We start from the raw sequence: 14,156 nt of genomic DNA, 5'->3' as shown, positions 1-14,156 counted from the left end.
GATGCTTTGTTGCACACTTGAGCACTGTGGCGGATGCAGATGCTTTTCTGTTGCTGGTGGGGGAGGGTGGGATCGTTGCTTTGCTGCTGCTTGCGCGTGGGAGGGGGGAGCCGGGGTAGGCTCTGAGGTTCTAATGAACTGTCATCCATTCTTTGCGGGACTTCTCTGTTTTTGTGGATGGTTGCAAAGTAGTAGTATTTCAGGATGTATATTGCAGACATTCTCTGACATTAAATGTACCTTTGAAACCACTGATGATAAATATTCTATAATCTCTCATTTAATGGCATTCTGAAGATGCTAATTAATAAAGTCATAGTGGCTGGACAGGACTTTTCAGCCCACTGAGTCCGTACTAACTATCAAACACACATTTATACTAACACTACACAACTTCATTTATTCTTCCCAAATTTCCATCCTTTGTATAAAATTCTACCACTCAAACTCTTATAGCTTGCACTCCCTCATTCACACAACATCCTGGCAAATCTCTTATGCACCCCTTGGCAAGCCTCTAAATCCTTCCTGTAATGAACAGACCAGAAGAGAACACAATATTGCAGATGCTTGATGCAGCTGCAACATAACTTCCCAACACATATTCAATACCAGACTAAAGAAGGCAAGTATTCTGTATGCCTTCTTTCCCACTTATGCTGTCACTGTCAGGACTTGTACCCCAAGATCCCTCTATACATCATTACTAAAGGGTCCTACCATTTACTGAATACTTACCTTATAAATTTGACCTTTCAAAATGCAACACCCAACATCCAGTTTAAACTCCATCTGCCATTTCTTTGCATTTCCACCTTGTCCACATCCTTGAGCATGTTTTGTGTGTCTCTTGATTCTGGAAGATCATGTTGTAATACCCACTGATTTTGTGTTATCAGCTATTAAATAAAATTATTTATTTTTTTAAATTGGTATTTCTAAATTATTATAAATAATTTAATTTAATGATTTCTCTCACGTTTTGCATTTGCAGAATGTGTCATACGTTAACTGTTCAATGTCATGGTTCACTACAAAACACATTTGTCCAATTTTTTTGCAAAAGACTACAACACGAAAATACAAATTTAGAAAAGGGTACATATAAAATAATAGTTATGGACCAGCCAACAATAACTTTTTTTTTTTTAGGTATTTCTTAAATCAGATGCAAGGGGATCAATCCAATAAAATAAAATATGCATGAGAAAGATTCTCTCATTCCTTTCAAGGGTGGATTTGTATTCTGAAATGTAAGAGGGTATGAGAATCTTCATCCTGGGTAGAGAATTCCAGATGTGGATGAGGCAGAATTTCTTCTACAGTCGACATTTCTGGCTGAGATCCTTCAGCAGGACTGGGAATGAAGGGGAAAAAAGCTAGAATGAGAGGGTGGGAGGAGGGGAAGTAGTACAAGCTGGTAAAGTGATAGTTGGAACCAGGTGAGGGGAAAGGGAGGTGGATGAGGTGGAGGGATGAAGTGTCAAGTCACTTGCAAGTCTGTTGGAGTATCTACTGTTGGAGTGCTCCCAGTCAGACCCAACAGTGCTTGCGGGACCACTTTGTTGAGCACCTTTGCTCCATTTGCCACAAAAGGCAGGCTTTCCCAGCGGCCACCCATTTTAATTCTACTTCCCATCACCATAAACCAGAGCAGTGCTGAGATATAAAAGTCCTCCTGGTCCACCCTATTCTAACCAGCTGCCACTGAAATTGCAATCTCATCTAATTGCAATACCAATAGGATCAACCCTTGTTATCTATTCATTTACTGTTAACCTCAGATCTTACCTTCACTTTGTTCTTGACAATTGCAGAATCTGTATTACATCATATGCAATAAAGGGCATAAAAGTTAAATTTTTCAGATTCATGGTATGTAGAAGATGAATGGTTAACCATTAGTATAGATAAGGGGTTCCCAAACCCGGCATCTACAGACCCCTCAGTTAATGGTAGGGGTCCATAGCATAAAAAAGATTGGCAACCTCTGGTATAGATGAAATCCAATGCAGGAGGCATAACCTCAAGGAAGAAAGAGAGAACCTTGATAAATTGTCCTTTTGCCTGATCTTGGCAAGTGTGACTCGGTGGTCACATTATTAGGTACCTCCCATACTTAATAAAATAGCCACTGAGTCTATGCTCATGGTCTTCTGTTGTAGTCCATCCACTTCAAGGTTTGACATGTTATGGTTGTTATTCTGTTACTGTCACCTTCCTGTCAGCTCAAATCCCGTCTGGCCATTTTCCTCTGACCTCTCTCATTAACAAGGCATTTTCGCCTACAGAACTACTGTTCACTGGATTTTTTATTTGTTTTTCACTTCATTCTCTGTAAACTCAAGAGACTGCTGTGTGTGAAAATCCCAGGAGATAATCAGTTTCTAAGATACTCAAACCACCATATATGTCACCAGCTATCATTCCATGGTCAAAGTCACTTAGATCACACTTCTCTCCATTCTGATGCTCGTTCCGAACAACAATTGAACCTTTTGACAATATCTGCATGCTTTTATTCATTGGGATGTACGAGCAGATGTACAGGTCTACCTAATAAAGTGGTCACTGAGTGTACACATGGCTTTGTTCTGGGAAACACCATCATGCGCTATAATGTGGCAAGTTTTGCATGTCTCAGTAGCTTGTTTTCACTTATAGCCAAGTCAATTTTTACAACAGCATAGTCATAATGATATTATGAAGTAATAACCTTTTCAAATATGGGCAGTAAAGGAAAGCATTTTTTTGTGCAATGTCATTCTTTTGATTACACTGCATAAACTGAAAATTGGATTTGCTCACTGAAAATTATCTATCTAGTTTTGATAAACTAAGACTACAGATACCAAATTTGTGTGGGGTTTCCATAGGAGGAGTCAATTTATCTAATTAATATAAAGCATTGATAATTTTATTTGTATTTAAGCTTCAATTATATCTGTTCCTGTCATCCTATGGAAAACACTACAATTCCCAACTCTGTTTAAAATAAAATGCAATTGTGCGGGTTAATAACTAGGAGACCTGTGACTGTCCAGCTAGCTATGCAGCTTAATGATGCAAATTGAATTGATTAGCTTTTTCTAATTTTTCATGAGGTATTATTAAGTTCAAAACAACAAATCTACAGTGCTTCAATTTCACTGTTAACATTCACTTTTTAACATACCGGTGTCACCCCCTTTACAAAGGTACAGCATTCCTATGTATTTGTTTGGTAGTTAATTGCTTAACCCACAGTTCCAACAAGTGCTTCTTTCTGTAACTTGGGGAAATTTTACTTGGGAGACATTCAAAATTAAATGGTGAGAGTCATTTGAGTCAACATATTTCCATCAAAGTGAAAGGTCGACAATCCCAAGGAGTCTTGGATGTTAAGGGTAGAAGTAAGCCAAGGATGTTAATGGCAAGTGTAAGTATAAAAACAACAGAGGCTCTACAGGAATATAGAATGTGTGTATGGGGAGGGTATTTAAAAATAATAATTAGAACGTGAAATACAGGGCATAAAATTATCACTGAGGTGTAACATCAAGAAAAATCAGAAAGCATTTAGAAATCAAAACGATTTGGATGCTGGAACCTGAAAGAAATCTAGAAAAGGCTTGAAGCATTTATAAGATCAGGCAACATCTGTGGAAAGAGAAGTTTCCACAAATGTCTTTGACGTGAAATACTAATAAAGTATTATCATTTCAAGTCAAAGATCATTCTTCATAATTGGGATAAAGATAGAAATAAGTTGGTTTAATGTGCAGGGAAGATTTGGGAAGGGCAGATAGGCCAACAGGAATACCTGTAACAGGGTGAGCTGCAACTGGTTAGTGCAAGATGATTATAGAAACTCTTTAATATCAATCCAGGCCAAATCCTATCACAGATATTACTACTATCCTATCTATCCATTCTCCCATTTTTTTTTTTTTTTTTTACAAGTGAAATCTATATTTTCTTAGTCCCAGTTCTACTTATTGTGTTTTTATTTAGAAATACAGCACAGTGAGAAGCCTTTCCAGCACAATTACACCCATGTGACTAATTAACTAGGGTACCTGGAGGAATCCCACACCATCATGGGGAGAATTATAAACTCCTTACAGACAGTGGCAGGAACTGAATTGGGCTGATGGCGTTATAAAGTGATGCACCTTCAATTATTCCCCTTTTTAAAAGAAAATAATCAGGTACTTTCCTCTTGTTTTTAAAGATATTTAAAAAATTATTATTTTTTTTATTTAGACAGTCTTCAAACTGAAACATTAACTTAGCTTCTTTTTTCACTGATGCTGTCTGATTTACTGACTGATTCCAAAATTTGTGTTTTAATTACTGGATAAATTGCTGGTTCTAAAATAGACAGTAATCTATACTTCATCATAATGTGATACAAAATGCCCATGTGGGGGTATTTACTTTATTAAGCTTCAGTAACATTTTTATTGATTTGTGATTTCACTACATATACTAGATTTTTGCCTCTTCCTGAAAAACTTTTGATTTTAGCACGTTAACTTTTTTGAGTCAGAGGAAACATGAAATCAGAAGAAAAACATTAGGAAGATCAGTAAGCACCTGGTTTGAAAGTTTCTGTAGTTGTGCACCGTACCTATAATGCTTTTCGTTACAACCTTGATTACTGTTATTACGTTCTGTAAGTACAGTGCCTTGAAAATGTATTAAGCCCCCCCCAACTATTTTCACATTTTTCTGTCTCACGTTCTAAAATTAAAATATAATGAGGTAGGATGTTTTAGCTAATCTACAAAACATGTCAACAGTTTATTTGAAATTAACAAAGTATTTATCCCCTTTGTAATTACTACACTAGCTTTCTTTGGGTGCAATACTGTATATTACCTTACCAATTCATTCAATCTGTGATGTAGAAAACTGGAGTAAATACCCCTTGAATAAATATCCCCTTTCTTTGTAAGGTCCAACAGTACATAGATTTTCAACAGACCAGACCAAAATGAAAACAAAAGAGCATGCAAGACAAGTCAGGGAAATGATAATAGAGAAGCACAAATCTGGGGAAGGGTACCAGCCTTGGAGCTCAGTGCAGTCCATCGTGAAAACGTGGAAAACATGTGAAACCACAAGCACACTGCCTACATCAGTCCACCTCTCTAAACTCAGTTGCCAGAGAAGAATGGCACTGTAATACCAACATGAGCTGCAAAAGTCAGTGGCTGCAAATGGAGATGAAGTTCATGGCTCCACAATTTCTAAGTACTTGCACAAAAATGGTATTTATGAAAGGGTGGCAGGACAAAGCCCTGCCTAAAAAAAAGCATATCCTTGCACAAAAAAACTTTGCAAAGCATCACTTAGAATATACTGTAAAGATGTGGAAGGTGTTCTTGTGGTCAGTTGAGTCTAAAGCGGATCGTTTTGACCTCAACACTAACTATAAATTTAATAACCCATCCCTTCATAGGAGAGGATGTTTCCTATGGTTGGAGGGTCTAGGACCAAAGGACACAGTCTTAGAATAGAAGAGCATCTTTTTAGAATGGAGATAAATAGGAATTTCATTAGCCAGAGAGTGGTGAATCTGCGGAATTTGTTGCTGTGGAGGCCAAGCCTTTATGGATATTTAAGACAGAGGCTGATAAGATTCTTGATTGGTTAAAGCAAGAAGGGATACTGGGGGAAGGCAGGAGTTTGGGGCTGAGGGGGGAATAAATCAGCCATGAAGAAATGGCAGAGCAGACTCGATGGGCCAACTGGCCTATTTCTGCTCCTCTATGTTACGGCCTTCTGGTCTTATCCCTACTGTAAGGTATGGTGGAGATAGCACCATGCTGTGGGGATGCATTTCAGTGTAGGGCCCGGAAATCTGATCAGGATTGACGGGAAGATGAATGCTGCTAAATACAGAGAGATCCTGGATAAAAACCTGCTAGCCTTTGCAAGAAAGTTTGAACTGTGTAGGAAGTTCTTCTTTCAGCACACTGTCAGAGCAACGATGGAGTGGCTTCAAATGAAGAAAACTGATGTCCTTGAGTGGCCCAGTCAGAGTCCTGACCTTAATCCGATCAAACAACTCTGGCAAGACCTCAAAATTGCAGTTCACCACTACCCTACATTAACCTGGCACAGTTTGAGTAAATTTGCAAGGAAGAATGTGCAAAACTTGCTCCATCACATTATGCAAAGCTAATAAGAGACTTATCCAAAAAGACTACTGGCCATACTAGCTGTGAGAGGTGGTTCAACTAAGTACTGAGCAAAGGGGGATGAACACTTCTGAGCTGCTGATAATTCAGTTTTTGAATTTCTAGTTTTTCCTGCTTTTGGAACTCTACTGTGATAAAAGGAGCATGTAATTCACAAATAAAAATTCCCATTTAAATTGATCAAAATCCCTGGCTGTAATACTCATTTATCTGAATAAAGGGTTGGGGGCTGAACACTTTTACAAGGCACAGTAGTTTCAAGTAAAACCGTAAGTGCAAATTAAGAAAATGTGACATTTATCACAGTATTACAGAGACTTTGCAGTACGTTCCTCAACATCACTGTATAAGCAACTGGGATTTCTCTTCGCAATTATAGACTGTAATGACGTAGCTCTACATGGACAGTGAAGAAGCTGACTCTGTTCTCCATTGAGAACATGCTCAATACATAGTGTGCAGCATGAAGTAGCATAGAAAATTAAAAGGTCTGACCTTGACAAGTTCTGGAGCTAACAGATTAGAGTCAATGAAAAGTACAGCATAGAAACAGGCCCTTGGCCCATCTAGCTCTTGCTGAAACCATTTAATCTGCCTTATACTAATTAGTATTAGCCTGAAAAAGTTAATTCTGCTCAACAAGTTGACAGATATCCTATTCTTTCTAATTCCCCAATATCAGCATCAACCACTACTGCAGTTACACACAGAACAAATGGCCTCTGACAAAATAAAATATCTCACCTCTAACTTCAGAAGAATTCTTTTGCTCACCTATGTGGTAATTTCCATTTCATGGAACAGATTTGTGCTATGGAGCTCATACAGTCTCATGGCATCAACTCTATTTCCAGGAGAAACAAATTAAAAGCTACAAAAAATCAATATAACCCAAGCTTAAAAAATGAAAATGCTGGAGATCTGAAATGAATGGATGAAGGGTCTCTAAGCTGAAACATTCGCTCTGTTTCTCTTACCATAGATGGTGTTTGTCTTGCTGAGTGATTTCATTTAAGAGAATAAACTAATTTGGGAACAATAATGTATGCTAAGAAAAGTTAAAAAAGCAAAAAAAAAGGAAAACACATGATGATTTCTGATCCAAGAACCAAAATATTCTCATGCTGAATGCAATTCATGTTCATTTAAAGATAAACAATAAACATACTAATAGCATGAATTAAGAAATAATTAGTTTCAGAAAATACTAAAATATGATTCCGTGATAAGTGTACTGATGAGAAAGGCACATCCAAAATATTTACTCAACTTTCATTTTAAGATGGCGGCTTAAATTTTTTCAGATTTCATCAGTTCTGTTTAACTTAGGGATTCTTTGACATTGAACTGCAAATCAAAATAAGTAAATTGCAAACAGGTTTTGAATATGATTTATGGGTACCAGTTATTCAAGGTGATACTGGCTTGAAGGAGATTTGAATATTAAGATTCAGAATATATAATTAGCTATAAATCTGTTTTCTCAGCAGCTAAAGTATCTACTATATCAATTATTAACTTTTAACAATTCTCGTCATAAATGAAGATAACTTCATTAAGTTTGCACTTCAGCTTTATAGGCAGTATAGGATAGTACAACTCATTTTTTGGACATGCAGGACACTAGCATGGGCAATATCAATAATTCATGTCTAACTGCACTTGAGATGGTGGTGGTGGTGATCTGCTTTTTTGAACCACTGAAGTGCTTCTGGTTTAAGTATTCCCAAAATGTTGTTGGGTAGACAGTTCAGAATTCAATATGTAGCTAATATTAAGGATTGGCAATATAATCCACGTTAAGATAGCCTACGACTTGGAGAGGAACATGATGTCCCAAGCATGTCTACGATCACGGAAGATGAAGACACAGGTTTTGGAGATACTGTAGTAGTAGCTGGAACACATTGCAGTCAATGGATGGTTCATACAAACAAAATGCTGATGTCAATCATCTTGAGAATTGTTAGTGATATGTTCAGAGGCAAATGGAGAAGCACACCATTGTGATTATAGACAGATGGTAGAACAGCCTTGAGATCCTGGGGGCTTAATGAATCACTGCATCATGCCCAGTCTCTGCCCTGCACATGTAGCTACTATATTTTACGTGGCTAGTCCAGATGAATTTTTAGTCAACGTTGACCAGAATATTAAAAGTAGGGGATTTTTGGCAATGATAATGCCATTAAACCTCTAAAGGTATATGGTTAGACTTTGTTCTTAGAAATGATCATTACCTGGCTCTTTTGTGATATGATTGTTACATGCCTCTTATCAGTCCTGGCCTTGATGTTTGTTGGTCTTTTCAGCATGGATTGCTTCATTTGATGAAAAGTTACAAATGGAATTGAACAGAATCCGAATCAGGTTTATTATCACCATTTTTATATGAGGTGAAATTTGTTGTTATGTGGCAGCAATACAGTAGAGTTTAAAAATTATCACAAGTTATAAAATAAATAAATAGTGGGGGAAAAAGGAATAACGAAGTAATGTTTATGGGTTCATGGATTGTTCAGAAACCGGGTGGTGGAAGGGAAAAAGCTGTTTATGAATCTTTTGAGTATGCATCAGGCTAATCTGATGGTAGTAATGAGAAGAGGGTATGTCCTGGATGATGAGGATCCTTAATGATGGAAACCCCCTTCATGAGACTCGACCTCTTGTAGATTTCTTCAATGATGGGGAAGGCCATGCCCATGATACAGCTGGCTGAGTCCACAACCTACTGCAGTCTCTTTCAATCCTGTGCATTTTAGCCTTCATACCAGGCAGCGATTCAACCAGTCAGAATGTTCTCCACTGTACGCCTATTGAAGTTTGCAACAGTCTTTGGGGAAACACAACAAATTTCCTCAGATGAAATACTCCTTATGAAGTAGAGCTGGTAGCAGTCCTTCTTAATTGCATCAATGTGTTGGGCCTGGATTAGATCCTCTGAGATGCTGACAGCTAAAAACTTGAAACTGCTCAGCCTTCCACTACTGACTCCTCAATTGGTGCGTGTTCTCCTGACTTCCCTTTCCTGAAATCCACAATCAATCCCTTGGTCTTGTTAATGTTGAACACAAGGTTGTCATTGTGACACCGATCAACTAGCCGATCTATCTCACTCTTATACATCTCTTCATTGCTATCTAAGATCTTACCATGAATGTGGCATCTCTGCAAATTTAAGGATGATGTCGTAAGCTGTGCTTACCTACAAAGTCATGTGTAGAGAGTAGTGCAGAGGGCTAAGCACACATCCTTGAGGTGCACTGGTTTTGATTATCTGAGAGGAAGAGATGTTATTACCCATCTCTACTGACTGTGGTGTCCTGTTGAGGAAGTTGCCGATCCAGTTACAGACGGCCAGGTTTAGAAGTTGGTTATTAGTTCTGAAGGGATGATTGGTGTTGAACACTGTGCAGTAATTAGTAAACAACAGCCTGACATACATTATATTTTGCTGTTTTTCTAGGTTCTTCAAAGCAGAGTTTTTATAAGAGCTGAAGCTTTAGAAGGCATTGCTCAGACTGCACTTGGAATATGTTGAGCAGTTTTGGGTCCCTTATCTAAGAAAGGATGTGCTAGCATTAGAGAGGGTCCATAGGCGGTTTATGAAAATGATCCGGATAACGCAAGAGTTAACCACGAGGAGTGCTTGATGGCTCTAGGCCAGTACTAACTGGAATTTAGAAGAATGAAGGACAAACTTACTGAAACATATTGAATATTGAAAGGCCTAGATAGAGTGGATGTGAAATTCTTTGCCACAGGCAGCTGTGAAGGCCAAGTCATTGAGCATACTTAAAGTGGAAGTTCATAGGTTCTTGATTAGTAAAGGTGTCAAAGGTACAGGGAGAAGGCAGGAGAATGGGGTTGAGAGGGATAATAAATCAGCCATGATGGAATGGCAGAACAAACTCAATGCGCTGAATAGCCTCATCTTGCTCCTGTGTGTTTTGATCTTCTGGCAAGCCAGTGAGATTGCATCTGCTGTAGACCTGCTGCAGTTGTAGGTGAACTGCAGTGGATCCAGGTCCTTGCTCAGCCATAGCCAACTTCTCAAAGCATTTCATTAAAGTAGATGAGATTATCCCAAGTTGATAATCATTGACGCAGCTCCCCCTCTCTTCTTGGGCACCAGTATGATTGCTGACCTTTTGAAACAGCTAAGGTACTCAAAATACAGGTGTGAGTGATTGAAGAAGTCAATGACCATCCAGCCAGTTGGCTAGGACAAGTTTCAGTACCTGGCCAGGTAACCGTTGGGGCCTGACGCCTTCTGACGGTTCACCCTCTTGAAGGATGTTCTGACATCGGCCTTGGAGACAGTCGCTGGATGCAGTCTAATCCACACAGGTGCAGCATCAAAGCTTGCATAAAAGGCACTGAGCTCATTGAGGAGTGAAGCATAGTTAAGGTTTGCCTTGTAGGAAGCAATAGCGTGTAAACCTATCACAGCTGTTGTGCGTTTGACTGTCTCAAATTTCACATGGAATTGCCTTTTCACTCCCATGATGGCCTTCGTTAAGTTGTACCTGGACTTCTTGTAGGATTTGAAATCACTAGTCTTCAACGTCTCAGATCTATCCCTCAGCAGATTGCAAATCTCCTGTTCATAGCTTTCGGTTTGGAAAAACTCAGTATGTTCTCCAAGGCACACACAAATGTTCTTGTGCATTGTTCACAGACATCTCCACTTCTTACCTTATAATGGAAGAAAGGTCATTGATGAAACCAATAAAAAAGGTTGGGTCTTGAGGAACCTCTGCAGTAATGAACTAGAGATGGGATATTGATCCCCGACAACTAACTAATTTTTTCCCAAAAACAGAGGAATATTTGAATATTTCTAAAGTAGAGGTATATATTTGAGGGAATGAAGGGATACTGGAGCAGTGGGAATAGAGAATTTAGGTTACAATCAGATCAGCCATGATCTTATTGACTGATGAAGGAGACATGAGGGTGAGTGGTCTACTCCTGTTCTTAATTTGTGCGTTCCCATGTAAACCAATGAATTTATGCCACAGCATAATAACCAAATAATGAATGACTCAATATACAAATAACTTACTTAGCCATTGTGAGTACAAACAGTTTACCATATTAAGAAAATAGCTGAAGCTATTCATAAAAGCAGTCCTAAACTAATGAAAGAATATGTTCTGCATGAAAACTGGAAGCAAGAATGTGTTCTATACCCTACAAAAATGTAAGAACATTTTAACCAATATATTCATAATTAGTCCATGTAATTAAATTATATTTTAAGCACTAATATATTATTGCCATTAATGGTGGTTTTGCTTGTCCAATACTGAAACCCTAGGAAGATTAGAAGAATAATCCATAGTTTTGGAATTTTCTTAATTTTTAGAAAGCCAATAAGAAGTGTTCTGTTTGTCCAGGGCAATATACAGTAATCTGAAATAGAATACAAGAGATCCTGCAGATACTGGAATCCACAGTCAGGAGAACAGAAAATGTTAGAGGAACTCAGCAGGTCAGGTGGCATCTATGGAAATGAATAAACAGTAGACGTTTCAAGTCGAGACCCTTCATCATCGTGGGCTTAGCCCTTTTGGCATGCTGGATCTATATCCCTAGTTGTTCAGTATGGAGTACTTCAGATAAATAGAGATAAAATTACTTGAAAAATGCTATAATTATTAAACTATACTAATACATGGTTACAAATTAATTTAAGTAGCAACTTCAAAATTCAATTACCATAAAGTTTTTGCTGTTATTTCTTTGCTTAATACATTCAGTTTAATTAGTTTTTCCTTAAAGAAATATCTTAGTAGCAAGTACATTCCATAAACTCAGGTATGCATTTTTGTGGCATCTCAATTCCAAGCAGCAAATAATTTGATTTGAATTCAACATGATAACATCCTTTAACTGGGAATTGAAAGAAGTTTTTGAAAAGCATGGAACATTAAATGAGGTAAGGACAAACAAGTGAGCTACATAGCATTCAACACTGGTACAACTGGGATAGGTTGTGAATAGTCACTTTCAGTACACAAATACGGAAAAAGAACATACTGATAGTTATAGACGAGAAAGCACAAATTGAGCATGAATTCCAATATCGACTAATTGGCCGAACAAACTATTTCTATATCAGTTTTCCCATTTCATCCAATATAATTTTTGCTTTAGGAAACTTGCATTGATATTTTACTGACAAATGGCATCTTTCTTCAAAATTAATTCTATGTTCAGGAGCAAAGAATCATGCATTTACTGAAGGGAAGCTTTCAGGTGATGCTTTGAATGTTTTCTATTTTAGGTATAACAAGAATCAAGAATGTGAATTAGTATCGAACCAATAACTGTTCAGCAAAAGCCCATTTAATTTATAAGAGGTCTCAAGTGAAGTTCTGAAACTGTAACTAAATTAAATTTATACTTACCAATCTGTGAAGTTGGCTGCGATAATAGCTGAGCACCCACAGTATTTGGGAGCCTCAGTTTAGAGTGTGGTGACAGCAATGATGGTGCAGGAAGAGTGTGTTTTGGCCTGGCCTGCAAAAGGAAAGGCAAATCAGAAACCAAAGTGCAATTTCCTGGGTTACTAAATGACGTAATGTAATCTCTAGTGGATAAACCGCTGCCCAGTAAGCAGTGCACTAATTCATATTACATCTGTGGATTCACTATTAAGTAAAATCAGATGACTCTTTTTTAACATCGGCAGTATAAATAATGCACAACTCTCTTGATATGATCAAAAAGTTTTAAATTGCAATTCGTTGTACAAACAGCAGAATTACAAATACAACTTCATCTTTTCATCGGATATCACTATAACGTATTAATAAGAGGTACAGCTCCAAAAAATTTGAAATCTAAATTTTGCTGAAGAATCATACAGAATTTTACTTCATTGATTTTTTTTTCTTTTTCTTTTGTCTCCAATAAAAATGCCATTCCCTTTTCTCAGTTTCTTCGTCTCTGCCACATCTCTTTTCAGGATGAGGCTTTCCTTTCCAGGTCATCAGAGATGTCTGCCTTCTTGAAAGAACCGGATTCCCTTCCCCCACCACTGATGCTGCCCTCACCTGCATCTCCTCCATTTCCTGAACATCCGCGCTCACATCTTCCCGCTACCTTAACAAGGATAGAATTCCTCTAGTCCTCACCTACCCCCCCCCCAATGATTCTTCATAATATCTGTCTTCTTCAATAGGATCCTATCAGCAAAGACATCTTTACTTCCCAACCCCCAATGTCCACTTTCTGCAAGGATCACTCCCTCTGAAATTCCATTGTTCATTCATCCCTCCCCACGAATCTCCCTCTTGGGACTTAACCCTGCAAATGACAGAAATGCTACATCTGTCCATTCACCTCCTCCCTCACCTTCATTTCGGCCTTAGACCACAATACCATAAGACACAGGAGCAGAATTAGGCCTTCTGGCCCATCGAGTCTGCTCCTCCATTCAATCATGGCTGATCCTTTTTTTCCCCTCTCCTCCTCAACCCTAGTTCCCGGCTTTCTCCCCATAACCTTTGATGCCATGTCCAAACAAGAACCTATCAACTTCTGCCTTAAATACACCCAACGACCTGGCCTCCACAGCTGCATGTGGCAATAAATTCTACAAATTCACAACCCTTTGGCTAAAGGAATTTCTCTGCATCTCTGTTCTGAAAGGGTGCCCCTCTAACCTGAGGCTGTGCCCTCTTGTCCTAGAGTCTACCACCATGGGAAACATCCTTTCCACATCTATTCTGTCTAGGCCTTTCAACATTCGAAAGGTTTCAATGAGATCCCCCCTCATCCTTCTGAATTCCAGCAAGTACTGACCCAGAGCCATCAAACATTCCTTGGATGATAACCCTTTCATTCTTAGAATCATCATTGTGAATCTCCTCTGGACCCTCTCCCATGCCAACACGTCTTTTCTAAGGTGAGGGGCCCAAAACTGTTCATAATACTCAAGGTGAGGCCTTTCCAGTG

The 14,156-nt window shown here is 38.4% G+C and overlaps 1 protein-coding gene across 2 annotated transcripts in view; it reads right to left on the bottom strand.

Moving 5' to 3' along the window:
* The window catches only part of ahi1 (Abelson helper integration site 1), a 182,793-nt gene that overhangs the window by 68,788 nt on the left and 99,849 nt on the right, over positions 1-14,156 (bottom strand). For both annotated transcript variants that reach the window (XM_073056315.1, XM_073056316.1), the window contains one exon: positions 12,605-12,716. In XM_073056315.1, coding sequence (XP_072912416.1) covers positions 12,605-12,716 — 112 coding nt within the window. The remainder of the gene's footprint in view (positions 1-12,604; positions 12,717-14,156) is intronic.

This window comes from Hemitrygon akajei, chromosome 9, assembly GCF_048418815.1.
Source record: "Hemitrygon akajei chromosome 9, sHemAka1.3, whole genome shotgun sequence".
NCBI lineage: Eukaryota > Metazoa > Chordata > Chondrichthyes > Myliobatiformes > Dasyatidae > Hemitrygon > Hemitrygon akajei.
This window is presented reverse-complemented; position numbering and strand designations above follow the sequence as displayed.